The 27,467-nt window shown below is 43.9% G+C and overlaps 1 protein-coding gene across 3 annotated transcripts in view; it reads left to right on the top strand.

Moving 5' to 3' along the window:
• The window catches only part of LMBR1 (limb development membrane protein 1), a 135,937-nt gene that overhangs the window by 19,654 nt on the left and 88,816 nt on the right, over positions 1 to 27,467 (top strand). For all 3 annotated transcript variants that reach the window (XM_018046643.1, XM_018046644.1, XM_013963627.2), the window contains exons 2-4: positions 3,670 to 3,742; positions 6,213 to 6,252; positions 8,490 to 8,629. In XM_018046643.1, coding sequence (XP_017902132.1) covers positions 3,670 to 3,742; positions 6,213 to 6,252; positions 8,490 to 8,629 — 253 coding nt within the window. The remainder of the gene's footprint in view (positions 1 to 3,669; positions 3,743 to 6,212; positions 6,253 to 8,489; positions 8,630 to 27,467) is intronic.

Genomic DNA, 27,467 nt, shown 5'->3' on the forward strand with positions numbered 1-27,467 from the left:
GACAGAGGTTGTGGAACTTCACGAGACTGCAGACCCCTGCCTGTTAGTGAGGCCCGTGGTGCAGCCCAGTGGAGCGGCAGTGTCAGCGCCCGCAGCGAGAGGCTGGGCGGGAACACGAGCTCGCCACGTGGGCTGTGACCCCGAGGATACAGACTCGTGATGTACGCTGTGAATGCCGCAAAAACCCCCTCTTTGAAGGTGAAGGAATGGGCCTGGTGCCTGTGGAGGGTTTAGTGGGTCCTTACGGAGAGAAGTAGAGGGTAGCATGGGAGACCGCATCTTGAAAGTGTGAAGAGCCCGAAGGGGGCCTGAGCTGGGAGGGGTGCCTTCTGGGAAAAGTGTTAGTCACTCAGTCGTGCTCGACTCTTTCCTCCCCCATGCGCTGCAGCCCATCAGGCTTCTCTGTCCATGAGATTTTCCCGACAAGGATACTGGAGTGGATTGCCATTTCTTTTCCAGGGCATCTTCCCAACCCAGAAATCGAACCTGGGTCTCCTGTATTACAGGCAGATTCTTTACCAAGTGAGCTACAAGGGAAACCCATGTACACAGATACAGATGTGGGCTGATTGGTGCAGAGGTGTCCTGTGGAGGCCAGTCCCAGACCTAGAGCAGTGTGCTCTGAAGGCCGTGTCCTGTAAGGTCCGGGTTCCTCGCCAGGGGAAGACTGCGGAAGAGAGGCTGTATGTAGATTGTGAAGTGAGAGGCCCTGTGGGGGTGGAATGTAGGGAGCAGGCAGTTGGCCAGGTGGCGGTGGTCAGGCTTTCTGGCCCCATGTTGTGTAGACATGTGCATGTGTAACAGCTGAGCTCCCTTAGAGCTCTGCACGTGCACACCACGATGGGCCCGCCTGGCCGCCGGCCGCTGTCGTTTGGAAAGCGTGGATGAGCTCCTCCTGAACAAGCCCTTGTGGTGCGTCATGCCCGCGTTACGGCGTGTCTGCTGGGTCAGCCACGAGGACACGCCTGCTGCTGCGGCTGCTGCGGCTGCTCTGCCAGTCAGGAGAGCGTGAGCGTCTGCGGTTCCCGCGACTCCCTGAATTGTCTTCAGCTTCCCCCTTGCGCCTTGCCTGCCATGGGTTCAGTGAACAGGGAGAATACAGCGAGAGAGGTGCCTGTTAGAGCCTTCACGCCTGTGATGGTTTAGGGGAGCTCAGCCTGCTCCTGCCTCAGCAGCGGGGGATCAGGCTCTCATCTCACGTGTAACATTGTCAGGCTTCCTGTGTTGCTTTGAGTTTTGGCTTGGGCTTGCCTGGAACGTTAAAGACCATTTCTTTACACATTTGTTTAAACACCACTTCTGTGGCGTTTCTCCACTGCATTTACGTCCGATTATCCTGGGTGACGTGCGTACGTCTTGTCCCACCCTCATGGGCAATTCATTTGACGTGCTTGCTTCCCTTTCACTGAGAAAATATAAGCTGCCCGCGCTGCCGCCGCCGTCTCCCTGCCACCTGCAGCGGAACTCGGTGCCCTCAGCTCCTGCCTCTCCTGCTCCCCTCACTGTGCATAAATTGGTGTCTATGGCCCCTGCGCTGGAACGCCTTTCTGCAGAGAGCCCGCCTTTCCTGCATCAGCGGGTAAGCAGTAGAACATTCCAACAGTTGTGTAACTGCTCTCATCTTAAGGCAGTCCCTCTCAGGAGTCTGTTTCACATTGCCTTTGTTTGTTGCCCTTTGTTATAAAACTCCTGAAAAAACTACTTTCATTTTGTTCCAGGTTTTCTCCCTTCTTGATCCGTTTCATCTCAGTCAGGGTTTTGTCTCTACCCTTCCAGAGGGACTGCTCTTGTCAAGGTCGCCCGTGACCTCCATGCTGCTAAACCCGGTTTTCAGCCCCCAGTCCTCATCTTACCTGACCTGTCAGCAGCACTGGGCACGGTCGCTGGTTCTGTCTTCCTAGATAAGCTCTCCGCTTGGCCTTCAGCGCCTCGGCCTCTTCGCCGCTGCTTCTCCGGCAGCTTTCTCTGTGTCCTTGTGTCGAGCTGGCTCCACATGCTGGGGGCCAGGGCTCTGCCCTCAGGCCTCTCTCCTGCGTTGCACCCCCGCTGCAGTGGGCAGCGCGCTCGGTCGCACGGCGGGAAGTGCTGTCTCCTGCTGCTGAGCCTTTTCTCGCCCCGAGCCTGGACCCTCCCACTGGACTCTGCAGATTTTTATATCCAGCTGCGTGGTCAGCAGTGTAAACTCGCCTTCCTATTTCTACCCCAAACTGCTCCTGCTGTGATCTTCCCTGACGCAGGAAGCGGCGCCTCTCCCGTTGCAGTTTCTCAGGCCGAGAGCCCGATACTCATCCCTGCAAGTCCTGTCAAGCCTGCTCTCAGAACCTCCTGCCTCATCACCTCCACTGCAGAGTCTGCGCAACCTCTCCTCTGGATTGTTGAGTGACTCCTGATTGTTCTCCCTGCTCCTGCTGTTTCCCCTTCGTAGTGTATTTTCCGCGCTGTAACTGGACTAAACCCTTTGCAGTATGTCAGATCCTGTCACTACCCTGCTCCGCAGCTGTTTACTGCCTAGTCCAAGGTCATTCTTCGTCTTATGGCCTCCAGCCCTTCTTCAGAAATCCACATACAAGGGAGATCTCTCAGCTTTATCGTCCTCTGGAATGGTTTCATTTGAAAGTCTTCAAAATATTTCTGGTGTGGTCCACAGTTCCATTAAGCCTTTATTTCAAGCATACTTGGTCATTACCTGTCATGAGATCTCCCATTCCTTCACCCATCCTTTTTTGCCTGCCATACCCTAGATAAGATAGAAATTAAAAGGACTTTAATATTGAAAAACTTTTTTGTGCAACTGCTGTTTGTTTTGATATGTGGTGTAATATTGAATAATCCTCACCCCCACATTGATTTGTGAGGCCTCTTGTATGTATAACCATGGTACATAAATTTAAAAAAGTTAAAAAAAATCCTGTCTTGATTCTGGCTGTGTGTGGGGCTCTTCGGTGCTCTGCATGCGCCTTCTCTAGCTGCAGTGAGCAGGGGCTGCCCCTCGTTGTGGCAGACAGGCTTTGTCCTCGTGGCGGCTCCTCTCGTGGAGCGCGGGCTCCCGGGGCACGGGCTCAGTGGCTGTGCCTCGCAGCCTCTGGCGCACAGGCTCGGGACTCGCAGCCCCGGGGCCCGAGAGCGAGGGCTCATCAGTGCTGGTGTGTGGGCTCAGCTCCTCCGCGGCGCCCGTGTCTCCTGGACCAGGCATCAGACCATGTCTCCCGCACTGGCAGGCCGGTCCTTACCCGCTGTAGCACCAGGGGCGTCCGCATTCTCCTGTGATTGCGTCTCTCTCACTGACTGTCGGGTGTTGGTGCCGGCATACTCTTTAAATGTTATCGAAACTTCAGAGTGTGTTTTAATATTTGGCGGGCATAGGAGCATCTCATGAGTTTACTTTTCAAAATTGTCAGTGATGGTCTCTTTCTTAATAATAGTTCCAAGATTTTAAAACAACTTGGTCAGTTTATGAAAAGAAAAATGTTCATTGGCCTTTTTTTTCTGGAATGATTTTAAACTGAGTTGACTAGCTTGTATAAGTTAATACTTCATAATACTTTTTATTGGCTAAAATTTTTACTATGTGATAGATTAAATTCTTTTTCCTTATAAATACCAAAGATGTATTTTGGCTTACTTAGAAGGTATGCAAGCACTGTAACTGTGCGGGATTTTTCATTTCAGATCTGCTTCCTCCTCTTCGCCATTCTCTACATTGTCTCCTACGTCATCATCACGAGGTACAAGAGAAAGTCAGGTGAGCAGACGCCCGCCGCCGACAGCCCTGCCTCCAGTGCCACGCAGTCTCGACGTGTCCCGTGGCCGCATGGCCCCGTGGCCCCGTCCGCACGGCTGGTGTGTTCCTTATGCCCGTGACTGCAGCGAGCCGCGGCCTGATACTAAGAGCACTAAAAATAACCTCAGGGAATCTGACTACTTGCAGGCTCAGTAGTCAGACCAGGTCTACTTCTTAGCCCTGAGCCCTTGTTTATCCTCATTCTTACATTCAACTAAGAATAGCCCAGGGCTCTTCAGTGTCTGGGAAATTCCAGAGTTTATGAGGACGTTAGGTTCCTGGGCTCTGAATTTGAACGTGCTCACCCCCGTCACCCCTGCCCCATTCTTTCTCTCACTACCAGAACATTGTCTCTTCCTAAAGTGGTACAGAATTTAGAGCGTCCATAATACCCAGATGGCGCTAGTGGTAGAGAACCGCCTGCCAGTGCAGAGACGCGAAGACACAAGGGTCGATTCCCGGGTCAGGAAGCGCCCCTGGAGGAGGGTGTGGCACTCCAGTGTTCCTGTCTGGAGAATACCCTTGGGCGGAGGAGCCACGGGGATTCTGATGGGCTGTAGTCCACAGGGTCGCAGAGTCCAGTGTGGCCGGCGCGACTTAGCACATATGCATGATACCGTTTAGCATTCACTTGTGTGTCATGTTATTCTTTTATTTCCATATGTACCCTTATCTCACTGGGGGACCATTCTGTCTTTTTTATAAATGAATTTTGTGCTGATTTAGTCACAGATTTTTATGCCAGAGTTTTATAACTAACCATTGTTTTTTTTAAATAAAATAACTAGTTACTTTACTGACTTCTTTTAAATTTGAGCTACTTCTTTGAAATCACAAGATTTCTACTTGTGATGCAAGGCTAATAGTAGGTGCCATGTGAATATTTAAGGATTTCATATATTAAAGATTCCTTATGTTATCATATTAAACTTCAAGAATTTTTAAAGAAATCAGGAAATAGTGCTTGCTGTCGTGCAGTGCTTGGCTTTGTGACTGCCCTGAAATACTCTTTGGATTCCTTAGTCTCTCAAAATTTTGAAGAACTGGGATCCAAGACAGTATCTTAGCTGCTTTAAAAGATGTCTTGGCGGCACGCTTCATAGACTATGTGCACTGAATGGGGGAGAGGGAGAATGAACAATGCATTGCTTTAGAGGGAATTAGGGGTGATGAGCAGGAAAACTGGGGACCTATTAGATGCTTTCTAGAGTGATCACAGAAGAGTGATGAAGACCCTGGCCCTGGTTGATAGAGTATTGGCAATAGAGCTGAAATGGATGTGAAGCTATTAAAACACTCTTCAAGATTTTGTGGTTGATTAGATGTAGGTACAACAATATAAAAATTAATTGTGACAATTGGTACTTTGTGGTCTCTCTGGTTGTAGAAGTATTTTGGGCAGCCAGTAATTAAGAATAGAGTTTGGACTAAGAGAATGGCCCAAATATGCCATTGTCGCTGAAGCCGGTGGGTGCTCAGAATTCCAGAGACCCACACAGAGAGCCTTTGAGGACAACCCCAGTGAGGTATTGAGGAGAAAGAAGGGCTGGGGTGTTGTGTAATATCTTTGTAATCGGATCATAGTTTCCTTAGCTGGTAAGATTATGTGGGAGGACTAAAAAGATGGCCAACCGCCATGAGTAAGGGAGAGGGTAGGGTGAGGAAGCACCAGAGCAAGGGCCATCTGCTCCTTGAGAAAGACACGCAGCGTGGGGTATCTCTGTCTGTAACTGGAACAAAATGACTCAGTGTCAAGGCAGTGGTGTACAGGGTGGTTTAGGGTAAAATCCGCATTCTCACCATTACTAACAATAGGCTCAAAGTACAGAAAAGTGTGTGAGTTCTAAGATTCTGAATTTTAATTTCATAATAATTTTTTTTTTTTTTGGCTATTATCAACCAGGGGCTTCCCTGGTGCCTCAGATGGTAAAGAATTTGCCTGCAATGCAGGAGATTTGAGTTTGATCCCTGGATCAGGAAGATCCCCTGGAGCAGGGAATGGCAACCCACTCCAGTGTTCTTGCTTGGAGAATCCCATGGACAGAGGAGCCTGGCGGGCTGCAGTCCACGGGGTCACAAGGAATTGGACACAGCTGAGCTGCTAATACACATTATCAACCAGAAAATTTCATCCATTAGCAATTTCACTGACTTCCTATAACAGTCAACTTGAATGTGGTTCCAAGGCTCTACTGCGCTTTATTTCCCTGAGCACTAAAGATTTGGAAGGTTTTGATTTACATATGGGAGTTTTGTTAATCAGGATTGATCAGTCAAAAGACTCTTGTTCTTTAACCGTATTCTATCCTATCTGATTTAGTGAGATTAGGGTTGGAAAATTGCTTCTTCAGGTTTATATTTTATGTTTCATTAAATTAATGAAGCATTTTGTTGGAAGATAAAAATATTAATGCCTTGAACATTTTTGCAGATGAACAAGAAGATGAAGACGCCATAGTCAACAGGATTTCGTATGTATTTCAATGTTCAGTTCTCCTGTTTTCTAATTCTAGAGTCATGAATTTTCAAAACTTAATACTGCCCTGTGGGCAGAAATATGGAAAAAATTCACCTAAAGTATTACAGCAACTTTAAAGTATTACAGCAGCTTTTTCAAGAAAGTACATGTAAGCAAACACGTGGGTAATTGTGGCCTGATTACCTGTTGAAATTTGCTTGCTTGAGGAGCCAGCAGAAGGTCTTGGCCGTCCCTCAGCCTCTCTCAGCCCACACCAGGAAGTCCTGCTGGCTTTGTCGCCAGAGTCTGTTGCATTTCAGAAGGCGACGTTTCTAGAACTGCCTTCAGTTCTGAGGAGTGCTTCTGCAGTTGTATAAGCAGCCACCATGTCTGCGTTTTCTGGCTTGACCCCGGGCCCTACTCTGAGGACCCCTTGTTGGCATTTAGCTGTGCCGCACCAGCCTTTTATGGATGGTTCTGGCCACTCAAGGGCAGCGGATGGTATGACCCTGTTTGTATCTCCAAGGCCAGTCACAATACCTTCTAGAAGGTTTTTGATGAGGTTCACTGTTACATTTATGGTGACTATATATTCAGGATTTCTGGGTAACTTTTGATTTCAAAAACATTGGCATGTCCTCATACACTCACTCTTTGGTCACATACACCTCCTAGCTTTAGACTTGGAAGCCACGGTGGGCCTTTACAGCTGGGTTGCTGGCCAGTGTGCTGGGGGTCAGGAGGTGGAGGGGCTGGGAACGCTTCATGGGCCAGAGGACGCAGAGGGGCCCGGAGGGAGAGGGCTGACTGCCCAGACACACGGAGCCTGAGAGCCCGCTCCCTGTGAGGAGGGTGGGTGAGCCTGACAGTGTGTGGCCCTGTCGTGGCCGGGGGGCTTGGGAGGGTGGGTTGGGAGTCTCGTGCAAGACCTGGGGGCGGGGCCTGTGGGTGCGAAGGAGGGAGCAGAGGTGGCTGTCACAGGTGGAGGACAGAGATGAGGTCACAGGAGGTCAGCTGAGGGTAGGTGCCCGAGCTGGCAGTACACTGGGGTGGAGCTGGGGCCCCACTTTTCCCAGCAAACAGGCTGAATATCCAGCAAAACCACTTGGTAAGCCTTCTCCTGTGCCAGAGTTGAATTGTATTTTTGACATGTATCATATGTCTACATTAAAATTTTATCAGTCATTTGCTAAACAGGGCAGGTTATCTATGGCTTTTAAGTAGGAAAACACTTCTCTTGGTTGCCACAAGATGGCACTGGCCTCACAGTTACTCTATTAGATGTGTTTTGCGCATTTAGTATGATTTTTTTTTCCTTACATGTATTTTCACATTCTTTCTACATTAAATTTAATGGAATGGATATTAAATTAAAATTTCATCTCTAATTTTAATGAGGGAGGTTCCATTTTCCTTTGTCATTATAGTCTTCAAAAAACTTTAAAAATTAGATCTTAAAATTTTAAGCATTTTGGATGTGTATAGCTGAGAAAGTGAAAGCCCCTTATGGGCCCTCTCCTAGGAGCTGTTATATATCATGCTAGATTTTTTTTGATGCACCTCTTTTCCTGTGTGAAAATATACCTGTTGGGGGAGAGGGTGGGAGAGAGCACGGCTTATATTCATTGTCTGTGCCTTTCCTTTTTCACTTTTAGACGTTTTCCATATTATACATTTTGAGCCATCCTATTTTAAAAAATGACAAAACCATCTTCTAAATATTGTTAGTTTCCCACAATTCATTATATAGTTTATTTAACCTTCACCTATTTTAAGAGATAGTAGACCAATGGCTTTGGAAGTTTTTCTTCCAGAAATAACCATTTTAGCTTAAGTCATTTTTCATACAGCTTTCACAAGTATTTTTGTCACCTGAAGCAGTTGTTGCATCGCTCCTAGCGTATATTGCCAGCATTGTTAATTAACTGCAGTTGTGAAATGAATGCTTGAATTTGAAAGCGGAGTGAGACTCCGTTTATCCTCCATCAGCGTGTGAAGCGCGCTGTCTCCAGCCTATGTCTGCTTTAGGCCCACTTGGTGGGCTCAGTGGTCTTTTCACAGGTGAGTTTAGAGTTGGTCTAGGTTAGCTTCTGGGACCGTGTGTACACTGTTTGTCTCCCAGCTGCACATGCCCAGTGAGGCGTATGCGCGCTCTTTCCGGATGTGGGGCTGCGGAGCTTGGCCCACGCTCTGGTGGCTTCTGTGGCCCCTGCCTGTTCAGCCTCTGCTGACGCTGTTCTCCCCTTCCAGGTTGTTTCTGAGCACCTTCACCCTGGCAGTGTCGGCTGGAGCAGTCTTGCTTCTACCCTTCTCGATAATCAGCAACGAAATCCTGCTTTCTTTTCCTCAAAACTACTATATTCAGTGGCTGAATGGCTCCCTGATTCATGGTTAGTGTATGTGTCTTAATATGATCACAATCAGTGTTTTCATTTTATACTGTACTGTATTTAGAATTTTTCCGTGTCTTATTTTCCATAAAAATATGGGTCTTCCTTCAGTAAACTATTTGAGTCCTTCATAAAATCAGAAAATCAGATTTTACTTACTAGTCTGATTGTTAGTTGTGAAAAGCTTTTCTACAGGAAGCAGCATTGATACTGTGATTTTGATAAATACATTTTCATTTAATTATTTGGCAAGAGAATTTTGATTTATCTGGATATGTCAGAACTCAACCTCCATTTCAGACCTTAAAAAAACAAAAGCTTACCATAGTTTCTATTTTATTTATTCGCTGTTCATCTTTTTAGTCATTTCAGAATGTGTGATAGAAGGGGGAAAAACTGTTTGGTCAAGGACAGACTTTAAAATTTGTTGTGTTGTGGCTGAGTTGGTAGGTCTTGTCTCGCTAAGTCTTTGTGGCCCCATGGCCTGCAGCCCACCAGTCTCCTCTGCCTTCCGCTGTCTCCCGGAGTTTGCTCACACTCATGTTGGCTGACTTGATGATGCCGTCCAACCATTCCTTCCTCTGTCGCCCCCTTCTCCTGCCTTCAGTCTTTCCCAGCGTCAGGGTCTTCTCCAGTGAGTCAGCTCTTTGCATCAGGTGACCAAAGTATTGGAGCTTCAGCTTTGGCCTCAGTCCTCCCAATGAGTATCCAGGGCTGATTTCCTCTAGCATTAACTGGTTTCCTCTCCTTGCTGTCCAAGCGACTCTCAGGAGTCTTCTCCAGAACCACAATTCAGAAGCATCAATTCTTCGGCACTCGGCCTTCTTTATGGTCCAACTCTCACATCCATACATGACTGCTGGAAAAATGGCTTTGACTCTGTGGACCTTTGTCAGCAAAGCGATGTCTCTGCTCTTTAATACGCTGTCTAGGTTGGTCATAGCTTTCCTGCCAAGGAGCTGCAGTCACCGTCCACCGTGATTCTGGAGCTCAAGAAAATAAAATCTGTCACTGTTTCCACTTTTTGCCCTTCTATTTGCCATAAAGTGATGGGACCAGATGCCATGATCTCCGTTTTCTGAGTGTCGAATCTTAGGCCAGCTTCTCACTCTCCTTTTTCACGTTCATCGAGCTCTTTGTTCCTCTTGGCTTTCTTCCATAAGAGTGGTATCAGCTGCATATCTGAGGTTATTTCTCCTGGCAATCTTGATTTCAGCTTGTGCTTCATCCAGACCAGCATTTTGCATGATGTACTCTGCCTAGAAGTAAAATAAGCCCGGTGACAACATACAACCTTGAGGTACTCCCTTGCCAATTTTGAACCAGTCCATTGTTTCCTATCTGGCTCTGACTCTTGCCTCCTAACCTGCATACAGGTTTCTCAGAAGGTAAGTAGGTGGTCCGGTACTCCCACCTCTTGTAGGGTTTTCCCATTTTGTTGTGATCCACACAGTCAAAGGCTTAACATAGTCAGTGAAGCGGAAGTAGATGTTTTCCTGGAATTTCCTTGCTTTCTCTATGATCCAGTGAATGTTGGCAATTAGATCTCTGATTCCTCTGCCTTTTCTAAATCCAGCTTGTATATCAGGAAGTTCTCTTTTCATTTACTGCTGAAGCCTAGCTTGAAGGATTTTGAACATTACCTTGCTAGCATGTGAAATGAACACAGCTGTATGGTAGCTCTCAACATTTTTTGGCATTGCCATTCTTTGGGATTGGAGTGAAAACTGATTTAAAAATTAATGTGGTTAAAAAATAATGACTTATTTTGGCAATGTGGTATATTGCTTTGAAGCAAAATAGATCTGAATTTCAATCTTGGCTCTGCGATTTTCTGGAAATGTTAAATGAGGTAGGACATTTTAATTTGTGAAATATGTACAAAGATCTAACACACATATCTTTCTATGTGTTTCATTGTCTTTTGCCCACCTTTTTCCATATTGAATTATGTTATCTCTGTATATGTGAAACGCATCAGCTGTTTATCAGATTTTTGTAAATATGTTTTTCTGGTTATCTTGCTTTTTAACTGTGTGTTTTTGGTTGCAGGATTTTTGCTTTTTATGTGTCCAGTCTTTTTCTTCCTTTCGTTTCTGTAATTGTTTTTGTATTTAGAAGATGATCTCCCTTCATAAGATGACAAATACTCCTTTTTTTCTTGTTCTTTAAAAATGGTTTTGTTTGCATGTAACTGTTTAATCCATTTGGAGTTTATACAGATAACTACCTTTTTTCTTACCCCTTTGTGTTTGTGTTTAAAGAAATACATATTTTCTGTAGAAAATTTGGAAAGCAAAATTTATAGTGAAGAAAATTAGTATTACAGTTTCACAACCCAGAGAATTACTGTGAATACTGGACTGCAGCCATGAAATTAAAAGACTCTTACTCCTTGGAAGAAAAGTTATGACCAGCCTGGATAGTATATTCAAAAGCAGAGACATTACTTTGCCAACTAAGGTCCGTCTAGTCAAGGCTATGGTTTTTCCAGTGGTCATGTACGGATGTGAGAGTTGGACTGTGAAGAAGGCTGAGCGCCGAAGAATTGATGCTTTTGAACTGTAGTGTTGGAGAAGACTCTTGAGAGTCCCTTGGACTGCAAGGAGATCCAACCAGTCCATTCTGAAGGAGATCAACCCTGGGATTTCTTTGGAAGGAATGATGCTAAAGCTGAAGCTCCAGTACTTTGGCCACCTCATGCAAAGAGTTGACTCATTGGAAAAGACTCTGATGCTGGGAGGGATTGGGGGCAGGAGGAGAAGGGGACGACCGAGGATGAGATGGCTGGATGGCATCACGGACTCGATGGATGTGAGTCTGAGTGAACTCCGGGAGCTGGTGATGGACAGGGAGGCCTGGCGTGCTGCGATTCATGGGGTCACAAAGAGTTGGACACGACTGAGCGACTGAACTGAACTGAAAGCCTTGAATATTGTGTGTGTGCATCTGAACATATAACTAAATAAATAATGAAATGGAACCCTAATGGAATTCAATATATGAGATATTTCCCCTTTTAAATTTACATTTCTTTAATTACTAGTGAGGGTAGGCATTTACAAAGCACATTTATTGGTCATTTGCATTTGTTTTTTAGTGAATTGCCCCCCTGTATTTCTTGTGTCCATTTTTGCAATTTTTAAATTATTAACTGTCAGGTTAATTGCAAATGTTTCCTTCCCAGCTGGCCTTTAATACTGCTTATCCTGTTTCTTGACAAGAATTTTGACCCCTTAGTCTATCGGGTATTTTACACTGGGCTTATGCTTTCTGTCAGACTTGAAACTGGAAACAAATGGAGTCACTGATGCCCTGAAGAGCACATGAACTCAGTAAAGTTAGGGCTAATTGTTAAGTGAACAACGAGAAATAACTCCTTTTTTGTTGCTTAGCAATTGAACTCAAGCAAATTAAGGTCTTTACTGAAATTGACGCAAGGAAGTAGGCCATGCGCTGGGAGGCCAGCACGCAAGGTGGGACACCGCGCGGGAGCCGGGAGAGCGGCCTGTGTCACGCGGCTCAGAGCACCAGCGGTGCTCCTGGTGGACACGCGTAGGCAGCAGTCTGCTGCTGACCAGCAGTTAGCTCATAGATGACTGTGCGTGGCTTCGGCACGTGTTGGAAACGCTTGCTGAGGCTGCTCGCTCGGCCCTCCCCTTCATGATGCTGCAGTCTGTGCTGTGCGCATTTTGAGGATTGGGCTCCAGGTGCTTTCCCGGAAGCGCAGGTGGTCTCAGTCCAGGCTAACCAGAATTTCGAGGGAGCTGGCCTTTGTTTCCAGTTTTACTAAACAGAAAGTGCATGACATACTTAATGAACTAGTCATAGCCATTTGTTTATTCTTTTTATGGACTGAAAGTAAGAACTATCAGCACACGGTGTGCTGTGTATTTATGCTGGAGTCTTAACCTTGGAAGTAAATGTATCTGTTTGTATTGGTTGCCTTTCTGATTATAATGTAAGAGTTTAAGCTCAGGCATTGTGTTTTGTTTCTGAATCAGGGCTTAGAGAAGTGCTCCCCACATAGTGGTAGCCCAGGAAACACGTGTTGGATGAGTAGGTAGACTGCAAACAGTAGCTTTAACCCCCAGTAACCACGTCTGCTAAAGGTTGTGGGGCTAGAGGAGGAGCCCCTAAGTTACGTCGTTGCTTCTGGATACATTCTCGTGGTAGGTCTTAGGAAGTCCTAGCCACCAGAGCTGGACGTTGTTCTCGAGGGTTTGATGAGCCTGACTTCTGCTTCTGGTGTTTTGGTAGAGCTGCTTGTAGTGACTTTCATGAAGCTTCACGTCTGTCTTTCTCTTCTGAATTCATAGCTGTGTTTAATCTTGCAGATGACATCCCAGGAGTGTTTGTCTCCTTAGATTGTCTTGGGGCTGAAGGTTCGCCAACCTTAGATATGTGTGCTTCTTTGTTTTTTAAAACTTATGAGCATTAATGGGGCCAGACTGTCACGGGAGCACCTAGAGTGTGGCACCCAGGGTGTGGTTCAGTGTGTGGCTGAGGCGGTGGTGACAGGGGCCGGGTCGGCTGTGGAGAGTATACGTCTGCGTTGCTACGGCTGCACATAAGCTCCGTCCTGGGCACCGTGGCTACTCTTTGATGAGCTCCCTGGGAGATGGCAGGGTGGCTCGGGGCGGAGGCTGACGGGATCTGTGAGACTAGGACAAGGCCATCCGTCCACTTACTATGAGGCTCCTCTGCTGAGGTCTCCCTTTGATGAGATGCGAATCAGTTCACATTTTTTTCCCATTCAGAGTTGGCTGTCTGCATGCCTCTTCTCCAAACCTCCTTGTGATCGGGTTTCCAGTCACACTCCTTCCAAGTCCCCGACCTTCCAGCTGAGCCATAGGCCAGTATGAATGTATAATTATGTGTCTGGCCATTTCTGCGCACTGCCCACAGTCCTGTCCACTGGGAGGAGTCACTGCTGGCCTTTGTAGATGTCCCAGGGAGGGCTGTCCACCCGCCCCCCCGGGGCAGTGTCTGCATGTTGGGCAGACCTGTCTGTGAGCCAGGCCCCATCTTCTCTTCCTCTGCCAGCTGATGAGAAGGAATGCCCATCAGGCCACAGGTGCAGCCCAGCTAGGGGAGGGAAGGGGGATCGTGGCGTCTGGGCCACTTTCACGTGGCTCACTCCTGCCTTCAGGGCCTGCTCGGCACGATCACCACTTGCACCTGAAGTTGGGTGTTGCTGTGCGCGCCCACTTTATGGCTCGGCACACCCGCCAGCTCATGGTGGCCGGCTCCGGTTGCATGGTGACTTGGTGACCCACAAGCCTGACAGCAAACCAGTAACTTTCTCAGAGGGAAGGTAGTAGTTACCTGCAGGGGGATGGCAGGACTTTGTTCCAAAATCCCAAGGGCCTTTGCTGTGATTCCCCTCCAGGGTCTGTCATGGGCTCTGATCAGCATCCTCTCTGCTGCCGACACTTCCAGCACCATTAGATCTGCTGGGTCGTAAGGCCAAGGGCAAAGCAGCCTGCAGAGCTGCCTGGGCATGCTACTGAGCCTTCTCTTATTTTGAGCCCTGCTCAAAACCGGCAGCTTTCTGTATCACTCAGCAATTGGCTGGAGCGGCACACCCATGCGAGGAGCATGTTCCTTTTCCAAATCCCAAGAAGGCCCTGAGCAGTGCACCTCTACTTGGCGTAGGAGAAGGGCTGTGACCCAGAAGAGCTGTGACCTAGACCGCTGGGCCCTGGAGTGTCTTCCGACAAGTCTCAGGTTGCTGCTGCTGCTCACTCACTAGGTCTGACTAGCGTCCTGTCATCTGTGTAGGGGCGTGGTGTGCAGTCCCCTGGAAGGGGATGGTGAAGGAGATCCCTCAAACTCAGCTGTGACATAGGGCCAGGAGGAGCTGGGCCCCGAAGTCAGGACGGTGAAGCTGAGTTGTTTGCTTTGCCAGCTGAAAGCAGACGGCTTCCGGCGGGCCTCACGGGTGGGCTTTCCCAGGTGGCCCCAGTGGTGAAGAACCCGCCTGCTAGTGCAGGCCTCATGGCCAGGGATGGAGGAAAGAGCTTTAGTCACATCGGTAGGCATCCCAGGGGAGAGGGCAGTGGCGCCCCACTCCAGTGCTCTTGCCTGGCAAATCCCACGGACGGAGGAGCCTGGTGGGCTGCAGTCCATGGGGTCTCTAGGAGTCGGACATGACTGAGCAACTTCCCTTTCACTTTTCACTTTCATTCATTGGAGAAGGAAATGGCAACCCACTCCTGTGTTCTTGCCTGGAGAATCCCAGGGACGGCGGAGCCTGGTGGGCTGCAGTCCATGGGGTTGCACAGAGTCAGACACGACTGAAGCGACTCAGCAGCAGCAGCAACAGGCATACCAGGTACCAGGACGTGTATTCATTTGCCCTCACAGTGAAGCCATGTCTGCTGCAGCAGCCTCACCGTAGCACCCCCTGGTTGACAGTCGCTCTCTGGTTAGGCCGCTAAGAGCCTACAGTCATTCTCCAAGGCCCCTCTTGGGGATGTGAGAGTCAGCCCCCCTCATTCCCCGCCTTACCTTCAGGAACATGGGATTTCTTGTGGGTTATGGTTTCCAGGTTAGAGGTGGTTCTAGTGGCTTCTGCTTGGCCTTTCTCACGGTGATAGCTCTTTTCTGCAGGTCAAGGAACTGTGTGGGGCTTCTGCCTGCATTTGAGCACGTCCGTTCCGGTTAGGCACTTCAGACCGGGGGAGAGAACTGTGGCACAGGTTCAGGGACCCGCTGTGAGGCGTGTGCAGCCTGAGCTAAACTCCCTTGACCCCTGACCTCCACAAGCCCCTGCTCTGACCGGGGTGATGTTTTGGGTCCCCTGGAGGTAGAGTCATTTCAGAGTCAGAGTTAGTAGTCCCCGAATGTCTGATGACTTCTCTTACCCCAGGGCAGTGATGGTATCCGTATTCACGTGTTAATCATTTGCCGTCTTGTGACATTTATGGGATTTTCTTGAATTATTTTTTGTCTTTTTTGTTAAATGTTTCATAAATTTATGCTAAATTCTTTGAGGCCTGGGAACATGTCTTAAATTCTCTTAATCTCCCATGAGGCACCTGTCCCAGTTCTTGCACAGGGACAAGTAAAGATTCATTGATTGGATGAGTAACAGTTATTAATTGTATTATTAGGAATACTTTGCTAGAGTGGACTTAATTTGAAAATGAATTTAATGGCTTATTCTGAAAAGTTATCTGTATGGAATGATTGTGCCTTTAATGTGTAAATCACATGAGGATTAGAGGCTAAAGTATGTGTCGACAGTGCTTTGATATCTATAAATGTATTCAGTTTAGCTTGAATACAGGGTTTGGATCTTGGACATGTGTTTGAAATGCTTCATGTTAACTGTATTACCTTGGAATTACAGGGTTCTGGGCCAAAATTTAGTGACATGAATAAATAGAATATTTAACATAGTTCTAAGTTGCTATCTTTCAGTAAGATGTAGCTGTGTCTACAATGAGAGAATTATTAAAATACTTTCTTCAAAAACATAATATAGAAATGGTATTGGAGCTGGAGTGGGTCAGGTTGATAGTCTTCTGCTCATGGATGGTTTTAGCTGGGGTTCTTTGTCACTGTCAGCTGGATGCTAAGAGAGATGGGGTTCATTGTTCCCTTGGTGTGGGCCGTGGCGTGCCAGTGATTACAGTTTAGTATAGGATGGTCCAAAAGGGACTAAGAGGACAAATGAAAATGGTAGCTAAAATTGTGTTATTTTTAATTCTAATTTATTATTGCAATTAAAATAGGGAAAGAATAAAAATAGAAGAAAGTGTCTATTGTGTTCGCTTTCTGAGTCTTTACTATTAGAGAGTAAGTGGAGAAGTGCGGAATTCTCCAGATGAACCACCGTTCAGCTGCTTAGTGACTTTCCCTTCTTGAGTGATGAGAATGCTTTGGGACTGGATGAAGGTAGTTGGTTGCCCAGCGTTGTAAACACACTAAATGCCGCTGAAGTATCCACTTCAAAACGATACTTTCATGTATGTGAGTTTAAAATGAAAATGAAACTTTCATATACCTTTGGATATAATCAAGTTATAACCTTAAATAAGGAAATAGTTCTTCAGTTTTTGAGGCATTTTCTCTCAGCTAAGTTATCTATGCCCACTTATGACCAGACAGAGAAACATACACATTTATAATATGCCTGACCGTTCTAAGATTCCGCCTGTTGAAGGATAACCACGGTGAACCTGGCTGGGCTCTGCAAGGCATGTGTACCTTATTCCGATCTGTCAGCAAGAAGAGCCAGTATGATATTTTGGACATGATGCAAGAACAGCCCCAATTCATCTTTGTTTTATACATTTTCAAGACCCACAGAAGGTCAAAAAATTCACACTTTTAGATTATAAGCAATTAAACTTAGAAAGGAAAAATAGGTATCATGTTTACTTATGTATAAACATTAAATCAAAAGTTAGCTCTTACTAAATTTTAAGGTATCATTTTTAGTCAAATATTACTAACAGTTTCTAGTTAATTGGTCTCAATAATTCAGCCATTTGTTATAATGTGCACTATTCTAGTTGTATAGTTACTTGATATTTATTATTTATAATGGTGAAATAAAAAGCAACCTAAGTAGGAAATTTGCGTAAATTTTGGTAGATCCAAACAGTGAGTGCTTTTTTACCGTTATAGGTGATGATGTAGACGAATATGTGTTTATAGAGAAAGATGTTGAAAAAAAAGTTTTCTTTGAGTGGTAGGATTATATAATACAGAAACTTTATATTTTATAAAAAATTTTGTTTTTGTGTTTGCATGTATAATATTTTTACAGTAGATGCGTATTGCTTTTTTAATTTTAAAAACAAAGTTAAAATGTTTCACAGCTTGTTGCTAAAATTGTTCTTTTTGTTTTGTTTTCCAAGTACAGAAGCAAAAGCTATGCTTGTGAGGTTCTCACAACACTCACTATTCAAGAGCAAACTTGTAGTCTTTCCTTTAAAGCTTATGCTTTCTTAGATTTTTTTTTTATTATACGTCATTTTTGGCAATTGGGTTAGATCTTCAATTCCAGTGAAATATGGTTTTAACTTAGTTTTACTGCTTTGGAAATTTTTGAATATGGCTGAACTTGAATTAATTTTCTAATTTAAAAGAATGAAGTTTTTTGTCTGTGTGATTAAAAAGTGATTTTTTTTTGCTTCATAGTGTTATATTTTGTATTGAAATATTTTGTGACTCCAGCAGATGGAGCTAGAAGGTAATGTATCCATTGGTGATCTGGCAGTTCAGTTTGGTTGGGTTGAGTTTTGATTTAAGTATTCTGGAATTGTTAAATAGCGTTTGTTTGTTTAGCTACCTCTTTTGGGGATAGATATTGAATATCTTTCAAAACAGTTGTCATTGCAACTGATTTAGATAAACTGCAAGTTTTCTGGATTTTTAGGGTTCTACTGTGTTGGAGCATATGATTTTAGTTTTCTGAAGTAGAGAAATTTAGCTAACATTTTTTCTTTTACAAATTGATAAGTAATAATATATAATTAATAAAGGTGGTAGTAGTAGTATCTTTTGTGTATTGGCCCTAATTTTTAATTTAAGAACATTTTATCAAAATTATACCATATTCTTAAGAGATGTTTATGTGTGTATGTCTGATATATGTTTGCAGAATGCTGAAAACTTGTTAAGTTTTACAGTTTTCAAAAGTAAAATGACAACTTAGTGTACAGTAGCTTTATTATTTTTCTAATTAAATGTTCTCATAGTAACTTTAACTTTCTTATATGTTGCAAATTTGGTAATTAGAATGAGCTGAGTCTGAAGCTTTCACATTTATTCTGGTTAATAAATTTAAGTTTTTGCATTTAATTTACATAGGTGATTATACTGTTACCTAGTATATTACCATCAACTCAAATTCTTTGTGTTAACTGAATTTTTCTTACAAAAATAAATGTGGTGGAGGTTATATATCTTTTTGCAGTTGTGGTTGGTAGAACCATCAGCAGTAATGTTGACTTTCCTGGAAAGAGGGAAGTGGGGGAAAATAAAAAAAATTAAATTATATGTGTTATAGTATATAAAGTTCAGTACATAAAAGAAGACACCAATTTCATTACAAACTTAAATGAATTGTTATTCAGAATCTTTGTGATCATCCTATTTTCTTCACTTACTGATAAAGATTTCTTTATTTAGATTTTTATGACTATCTTCATTTTAAGTGTGTTGGTTAGGTAGAATAGATATTTTTCCTGATTTGTGATCTTGTGCCTAAGGCAGACTTTCGTTTTTCAACTTTTGATTTCTAGAGAATTTGAATTTGTATTTTTCACTATATGAAAGGGACACATAATGATCAGAAGGATAAATTCTAGAAGTATATATACTTTTTATATTTAGAAGTCAACAATAATGATGTCTCCTTTATAACATGGATGATAATTGTTTCAAATTACAAAGCCTAAATAAAATTGTCCCCCTGATTATAAAAGCATAGTGAAGCATTCAAGGTTTATACTCACGGTTGAAACTGTGTGAGTGCAGCCTCTGAAGCTGCTGCCATTCCATAATCTGTGCTTTTGCAGAGGGTAGAATGTGAACTGTGCTTAGGGCGGCCACAAAGTAAGGAGACTGAGGTCTGTGACTGACCGGTGGCCCAGCAGGCATCAGCACCTCAGTTAGTCTTTGCTGCTCTCTGCCTTTCTTAGGCATTTTGTGGGGAAGTTATTTGATGCTGTGGTGTGGAGGATTTTGAGTTTCACAAAGGAGTGAAACTCCTTAAATACGATTTTTAAGTGTCTTTATGTGCCCGTTATAGAAGGCTCAGACCGTGTAGGCCAGTGGGAAGAAAATGTCATCCATAATTCTGCTGTGTTCACATTGTTAATAATTTGGTATATTTCTTTGCAGTTTATTTTCTGAGCCTTTTTTTTGGTCATTGTTGTTTTCATGTATTTTTAATGCCATATTAGAATACAGAGTATTGATGTGTAAGCTTTTTTTTTGGCGTAATTGAGAATTGTTCTTTAAGGAAAGGATCGAGAGCTGCGACCCCATGGACTGTGGCCCGCCAGACTCCCCTGTCCATGGGATTCTCCAGGCAAGAATCCTGGAGTGGGCTGCCTGCCCTCCTCCAGGGGATCTTACCCACCCAGGGACTGAACTTGCATCTCTATGTCTCTTGCATTGGCAGATGGGTGTTTTTTTTTTTTTTTTTTTTTAACACTGGCACCATCTGTCTGGCCTAATTGCTGATGTACTTTGGAATTTTCAGGATTTTGAACCATTTGCGTTATGTTGCGTCAGGGCGGAGAGAGGCACTGATGATAACTTAGCATTTTGGTCTGTGATTTCTCTCCTATTGTTCACAAGTGTGCTGCGAGTTATGTTTAGCCCAGTTTATACATGAACTAGGACGGCAGAGTTCAGGTCCCTTTTCTAGGTCTTGCATAGCTGGTGGGTGCAAACCCAGGCTGGTCAGACATAAAGCGCCCCTCACTTAGACATTTGCTCCCAGGCCTGGGAAGGCCTTAAACCATGAGCCGTATGAGTCTCTTGTTGTGAGCTAAATGCACAGAGTCCGTTCAGCATTTTACTGAAGTCTGGGTGGTTAAAGACCTTCTGTATTTGAAAGACATACTGGTATCTTTAGGCTTGGATGTTCAAAAGTGTTTTGTTTTAGTGTTTTCCAAACTGGTCAGAAGCTCAGCTAAGCATTTTGTTTTCCTGAAATGGATAGAATTAACGGGCTATCATATTCTCAGCTTAAACATGGCCCTTAAGAAAATCTTGTGAAACAGATGTTCTCTTTTTGGCAGACCAAAAAGGGCCCTCTTGATCTCATGAGCCCTTAGGATCTCATGAGCTGAAGTGAAGGTTCTCCCGATAGCATAGTTATTGGAGGCTCTAGGAAAGAGTTTGCTTCCAGATTCATTCACGCTGTGGCTCAGCTTGGTTCTCTGTAGCTGTGGGCCTGAGCCCCCGTTTCCTGGCTAGCCGTTAGCGAGGCGCCCATCTGCCCTGTAGGTTACCTGCCTCTTTCTCAGGCTTTCATGTGACAGCCCCCCCCCCCCCCCAATCCCCGGCAAAGTTGTATCAACTTCTTCCCTGACTTACCTTCTGCTGCATTTCTGACTCCTCTGAGAGAAAGTTCTCTGCTTTTAAGCACTCCTTTGGTTAGGTTGTACCCACCTGGCCTATCCAAGATGGTTTCCGTGTCTCTCTTTATTAAAGTCCACAGTCTTAATTGTGTCTGCAGCATTCTTGTCTCCATGTATATTGGGTTGAAAGTGTTTCCCCCAGGTTCACGAATGCTTAGAACCTCAGAACATAACCTTATTTGGAAATAATACCCTTGCTGATATAGTTAGTAAATTAAGGCCACGATGAATTAGGGTGGGCCCTAGTCCAATAACTGGGGTCCTTACAGGAAGATAAAACAGAGACTTGCACAATGGGAAGAATGCGAAGACAAAGGCAGAGGTTGGAGCGATGTGTCTACGAGGCCAGGAGTGTGCCACCTCTAAGGGAGGAGTCTTCCTAGAACCTCTGCAAGGAGTGTGGTCCTTCTGACACCTTGATTTTGGACTTCTAGCCTCCACAACGGTGGGAGAATAAATTCTCGTTGTTTGAAGCTGTCCAGTCTGTGGGACTTTGTTACAGAAGCCCTAAAAACGAATATACCATGTAGCATATTCACTAATAATACTGGATAACAACTCCAGGGATTAAGGCGTGACTATCTTTGGGGATTTGCTCTGCCTCCCATGAGCCTACAGCTGTGTACAAAGCAGGAAAATACAACCCATAATGAAGAGAAAAGTCAGTCAGAACTTGGAAGTGACACAGGTTCGAAATTAGTAAATAAGAACACTGAAACGTTTCTTGTGACTGTTTCATTTGTTCCAGGGACTGGAGGAAAGACTGAACATATTGAGACATGAAAGATGTGAAAAACAACCATATAAACTGCTAGAGATGAAACCTGTAATATCTGACATGAAATGTACTGGATGGGATAAAAGCAGATTAAATGTAGAAGAGATCAGTGGATTCTAAGACACCGCAATAGAACACTGTCTAAAAAAGAGACAGGAAAAAAATGACTGAAAAACCAGGGCATCAGTGATGTAACTGATGTTCCTGAAGGAGAGACAGTTAAGAAAAATATCTGAAAAACTAATGGCAGAAAAATTTCAAGATTAGATGAAAACTGTAAACCCTCTTATCCAAAAGCTCAACTTGTCCCAGTTACAAAAGACCTGTCAAGATACATCATCAGATTGATCAAAACAAGTGATAAGGAGAAATCAGAGAAGAAGACATAAAGTACAGAGGGACAGTGATGAGAACTACAGCGTATCTCTTGTGGGAGAGAATGCAAGACAGATGATGGAGTGGCAGCACCCTCAAAGTTCTGAAAGAGGAAAGCCCTGCCGACCTGGTTTCATATCCAGTGTAGACATTTTTCCCAACAGAGTCAAAATAAAGACAGGCTCAGATATACAAAAGGTGAAAGTTCATCACTGCAGACCTATACTGCCAAAAATAAGGGGCGCCCTCCAAGCGGAGGCAGAGCGGAAGAAGACAGATACCTGGACCTGTAAGACAGAATGAGGACCGCGAGAGGCGGCTAATTTTTGGGTAAATATAAAAGAGTATTTACCATACAAGTCTTATGAAAAGAATTGGCTGTTTAAATAAAAAGCAGTAACAAGATGTTGTGAGTTTTATAACGTGTGAGTAAAAGCGCATGCCACCAGCAGCACGAGGGCGGGAGGAAGGAAGTGGAGGCAGACTGTAAGCGTCCTAGACGCTGTCTGTGAAGTGTTGCTGTGCCTCTTGCAGGCAGGTCGGGGTGATTTAAAGGTGTATGTGATAAACCCCAAACAACCCTAAAGTATCTCAAAGAGAGATACCGTCAATAAGCAAGCAGAAGAAACAGAATGGGATCACAGCAACAGTTAATCCCAAGGGTCACAGAGAAAGAAGGCAAAGGGAGGACAAAACAGTGGGACAAATACAGAACCAGGAGCAGACTGATGCACTTAAGCTTGCTCACGTCAGTAAACATCAGCGGCCCAAACATTCGATTGAAAGGCAGAGATATTAAATGAAAAGGAAAACACAAATATATGCTGCCTGTAAGAACCTGCTTTAAATGTAAACACACACACACTGGTTAACTGGTTAATAGGAGAAAAAAGATTTACTATACTAATTCTAAGGAGAAGGAAGATGAAATAATTAGTACATTATTATCAGAGAAAGGTAAAAATGTTAATAGGCATAAAGATCATTTCATAATGATGAAGGGGTTCATTCATTAAAAGAACATAGTAATAAACTTACCTACTGAAACAATGCCTGTTTACTACGCAGCTATTAAATGCACGGGCTTCCCTGGGGCTCAGCTGGTGAAGAATCCGCCTGCAGTGTGGGAGACCTGGGTTCCATCCCTGGGTTGGGAAGATCCCCTGGAGAAGGGAATGGCTACCGACTCTGGTATTTTGGCCTGGAGAATCCCATGGACAGAGGAGCCTGGTGGGCTACAGTGCATGGGGTTGCAAAGAGTCAGACAGGACTGAGCGACTTTCACTATTAAACACATGAAGCAGAAACTTAAGAAAGGGTTAATAGTTCAAGTTACAATTATGTTCAGATATGTAACCATCCCTTTTTCAATAATTTATGGAACAAGTAGCCAGGAAGAACTAAGGATGTAGAAGGCCTGAATAAAGGCAACTACTCTGGCCTAAGTTGTATGCATGGACCACTGCCCAACAGTCATGGGGTACACATTCTTTTCAAGTGCTCTGGGGATGTGACCGAGAAAGCCATATCCTGTGCCATTGAACAAATTCCAATGCTTGAAGTCATAAAAGATGCTCTCTGACTGGAAACGGTCAGTTTTCATTCCAGTCCCAAAGAAAGGCAATGCCAAAGAATGCTCACACTACCGCACAATTGTACTCATCTCATGCGCTAGTAAAGTGACGCTCAAAATTCTCTGAGCCAGGCTTCAGCAGTATGTGAACTGTGAACTTCCAAATGTTCAAGCTGGTTTTAGAAAAGGCAGAGGAACCAGAGATCAAATTGCCAACATCTGCTGGATCATGGAAAAAGCAAGAGAGTTCCAGAAAAACATCTTATTTCTGCTTTATTGACTATGCCAAAGCCTTTGACTGTGTGGATCACAATAAACTGTGGAAAATTGTGAAAGAGATGGGAATACCAGACCACCTTACCTGCCTCTTGAGAAATCTGTATGCAGGTCAGGAAACAACAGTTAGAACTGGACATGGAACAACAGACTGGTTCCAAATAGGAAAAGGAGCATATCAAGGTTGTATATTGTCACCTTGCTTATTTAACTTATATGTAGAGTACATCATGAGAAACGCTGGGCTGGAAGAAATGCAAGCTGGAATCAAGATTGCCGGGAGAAATATCAATAACCTCAGATAGGCAGATGACACGACCCTTATGGTAGAAACTGAAGAGAAACTAAAGAGCCTCTTGATGAAAGTGAAAGAGGAGAGTGAAAAAGTTGGCCTAAAGCTCAACATTCAGAAAACGAAGATCATGGCATCTGGTCCCATCACTTCATGGGAAATAGATGGGGAAACAGTGTCAGACTTTATTTTGGGGGGCTCAAAAATCACATGCATCAGCACAGAGATGGACAGATAGGCTAACTAAATGGACTACAGGGTCCAGGAATACATCCAAATGTAAATTTATTTTTAACAAAGATGTAAAGGCAGTTTGGCAGAAGAGGCGGTTTTCAATAAATGGTACTGGAGCAATTGGATAGTTGGTCATAGGTTTAAAAATGAACTTCAGTCCATATCTGGCAGAAAGTAATGCAAAAGAATCATCAGCTTAAATGTAAACTGTAACACTTGGAGAGGGAAATAGAGGGGAAAGTCTTTGCCATTGGGTTAGGCTGTAGTTTCTTCAGCAAGATAGCTAAAGCATGATCTGTAAAGAAAGCATTGATAAATTGCACTTTGTCAACATTGGGAAATCTTGTTCTTTGAAAGATGGTGTTAAGAAGATGAAAAGATAATTCACAGAGTGGGAGAAGGTATCTGGAAATCATATGCCTTATAAAAGACTTGTAATCAGAGTATATAAAGAGCTTCCAGACTCACTAAGTACAACCCAATGAAACAGTGGGCAACACATTGGGAGAGACATTTAGCAAAGAAGTTGTAAATGGATGGCAGATAAGTTCATGAAAAGATTTGACGTTATTATTCATGGGGGCAATGCAAATTACAGCCGTGACGAGATACCAGTGTGCGTCTGTGAGAACCACTGAGGCGGGAGAGACCCTTTTTTTGTCAAATGTGGATGAGACTTCAGCTCTGCTGGTGGGTATGTGAAATTGTATACCCACTTTGGAAAACATTTTGGCAGTTTCTTTAAATGTTAAGAAACACACCTGCTTTATGACCCAGACATTGCACGCTCACGTATTTACCCAAAAGATAGGAAAGCTTGTGTCCATATGATGACTTGTACTTGAGTGTATAAAACTCAAGTTTATGTATAAAGTTGTGTTGTATAAACTACAACTTTGGTTGTGAGACACAACTAAACATAGCTTCAGTTGTGAGAACCGCAGCTCGGATAGTTTGCAGGGACCTGGGTGGAGTGTGGTGAACTGAATGCAACCTGATACAGAGGGGCAGGCTACCGATGTGCCGCAGCTTGAGAAACCTCAGCAGGCTTGCGCCAGGTGGCAAAAGCCAGACAGAAACAAGAGCATATACTACATTTGCCATGCATAGAAAACTTTAGTTTTATATAAAAAATGTAGTGTTTTGTAAAGTGCAGAATCTGACTCCTGGAGTGTGGAGTAGGGTAGAGAGTGCAGGAGGCAGAGATGATAAAATGGTAAGGAAGCTGGGAGTGACGGTTGCGTTTGTTGTCTTGGTTACGGTGACGTAACTGTAAAAGTTTATGACATTGTACACTTTATGTCAATAAAGTCATAAATTGTCAATAAATTATACACACTATAGCAATAATAACTCCGCAAATTTGCTACAGATTAATATTCTTGCTTTTTATCTATGTCCTGCTTTTTTACCAAGTGAACACGGGTGCTCGGAGAGTCCGGTAGCTTGGTATGGGAGCTAATTAGCACCGTGTGTTAGTAGCCTCTGGGGATGCGATGGTTATTAAAAGGAAAAAGTCATTAAGTGCTTGTTTTGTGACAGATGTGCTGGTTGTCCATGCATTATTTCACTGAATTCTCAGCGTCACCTACAGACGTGATCCTCAGCCTCGTGTAGAGGACGAACCTGTGACCTGGAAGGCTTGTCACATGAAGTGCAGGGGCTTGAACCCGGGTCTGTCTGGAGGTCTTGTGTGTCCGTTTGGTCACCATCCTCATGTGTCTTTCCTGGTTATTAACACAATACAATTGGCTGTAACTATAACCCCTCTGATTGAAGAAGATTAAGATTTTTAGCACCTTAATTTTTTTTAAGACTGCCAAGTGGTTAAGTATTTTAGAACAGTTTTTATTTTTACAAGTACAAATTAAAGTTTTTCCCTTTGAAAGATATGAGACATTGTTTTTGAAGACACTTTGTAAAACATTCTGTTTCCTGCTAAGATGAATATATACTGTAAAGTCATTCAACCTATCTAGATTTTTGAATAAGAGACAGCAGACTGGGTTTTAATTATATCACCGTGTTTACTAAAGGAGGTGCCTCTAGGTAACTTGTACGAGTGCTGCATTCTTTTTGTTTACATTCCTGTCTGTTCCCAAGAGGGTTTAGGGTGTGACGAAACGTGCATGGGGTCTGAACCAGGGCAGTTGGGAGCTGTTTCCCTTGGCTCCCTGAGGGCTCGGTGTGGGTCTCCGTGTGTCTGAAGTGGAAGGTCCCCGAGAGCAGCGGTGTGTGTTTCCTCCATTGCTGCATCTCCAGTGCCTGGAACAGTGCCACATAAGTAAGGGTCTCAGAAGAACATCAGTTGCCCGTTTTCAAAAGCGTTGGATTTTAAGTGTATGTAGTGTGTTGAATTTATGCTTAGCATAATTTTTATCTTTGATTGTATAAATTTTAATGACGATTATAGCCATCAGTTTTAAAGTTGGGTGTATAACCTATAAAAAGTGAGCTGCTGGTCCAGATATCCCAGTGAGATACCTAAAGGTCTGTATTTTTAAAAATCAACTCTTACTATCATCTCAATTGCTTTTTATTGTGATTTTATGAGTGTAGAATGTGCCAGAAAGGGAAAAGGTGATGTAAACTTGCTTTTTACTAAACTTCTCTGATGCGGTAGTTTTAAAAAATCCCGGCAATTAGTGTAGCTCCACGTAGGCTCTGCAGGCTTGGCGGGTTTTATATAACCAGCCTCTGTCATGTTGGGGGATTGCTGTGAAGACTAAATGAGTTTGTATAATATCTGTAAATCATTTAGAACAGTGCTTGGCACATGAGGGCTCAATAAATGCTAATTATTACTTTTAGGGTTTTATGAGGCTTAAATTAAACAAGATAATACATGTAAAATGGTTAGTGGAGTATCTGGCGTTTATTAAGCGCTCAGTACATGCTGCTGGCTCTCATTTAAATATTCAGGTGCCAATGTGTCTGAAGAGGCTGTGTCTTTGGACTGTGGCACATATCGTATGTTTAGTGGATTTATTTTAGAGCATGGGGAAAAATCCGTAGTTTCTATTGACTTTTACCAGTAGTACAAGTCGCAGAGTTATAAAAATTTTACAGAAATGTGTAATTATTATTCTGATTGCTCAGTTTAGGTCCTTTGTTAGGCCTCTCTATTAAGTTTATGTTTATTTTTTACTATTAAAAAGCACAGAGCTTTGACTGATAGCACAATTTAGCACAGCAGT

The sequence above is a fragment of the Capra hircus genome, chromosome 4, assembly GCF_001704415.2.
Source record: "Capra hircus breed San Clemente chromosome 4, ASM170441v1, whole genome shotgun sequence".
In the NCBI taxonomy this organism is placed as follows: Eukaryota; Metazoa; Chordata; class Mammalia; order Artiodactyla; family Bovidae; genus Capra; species Capra hircus.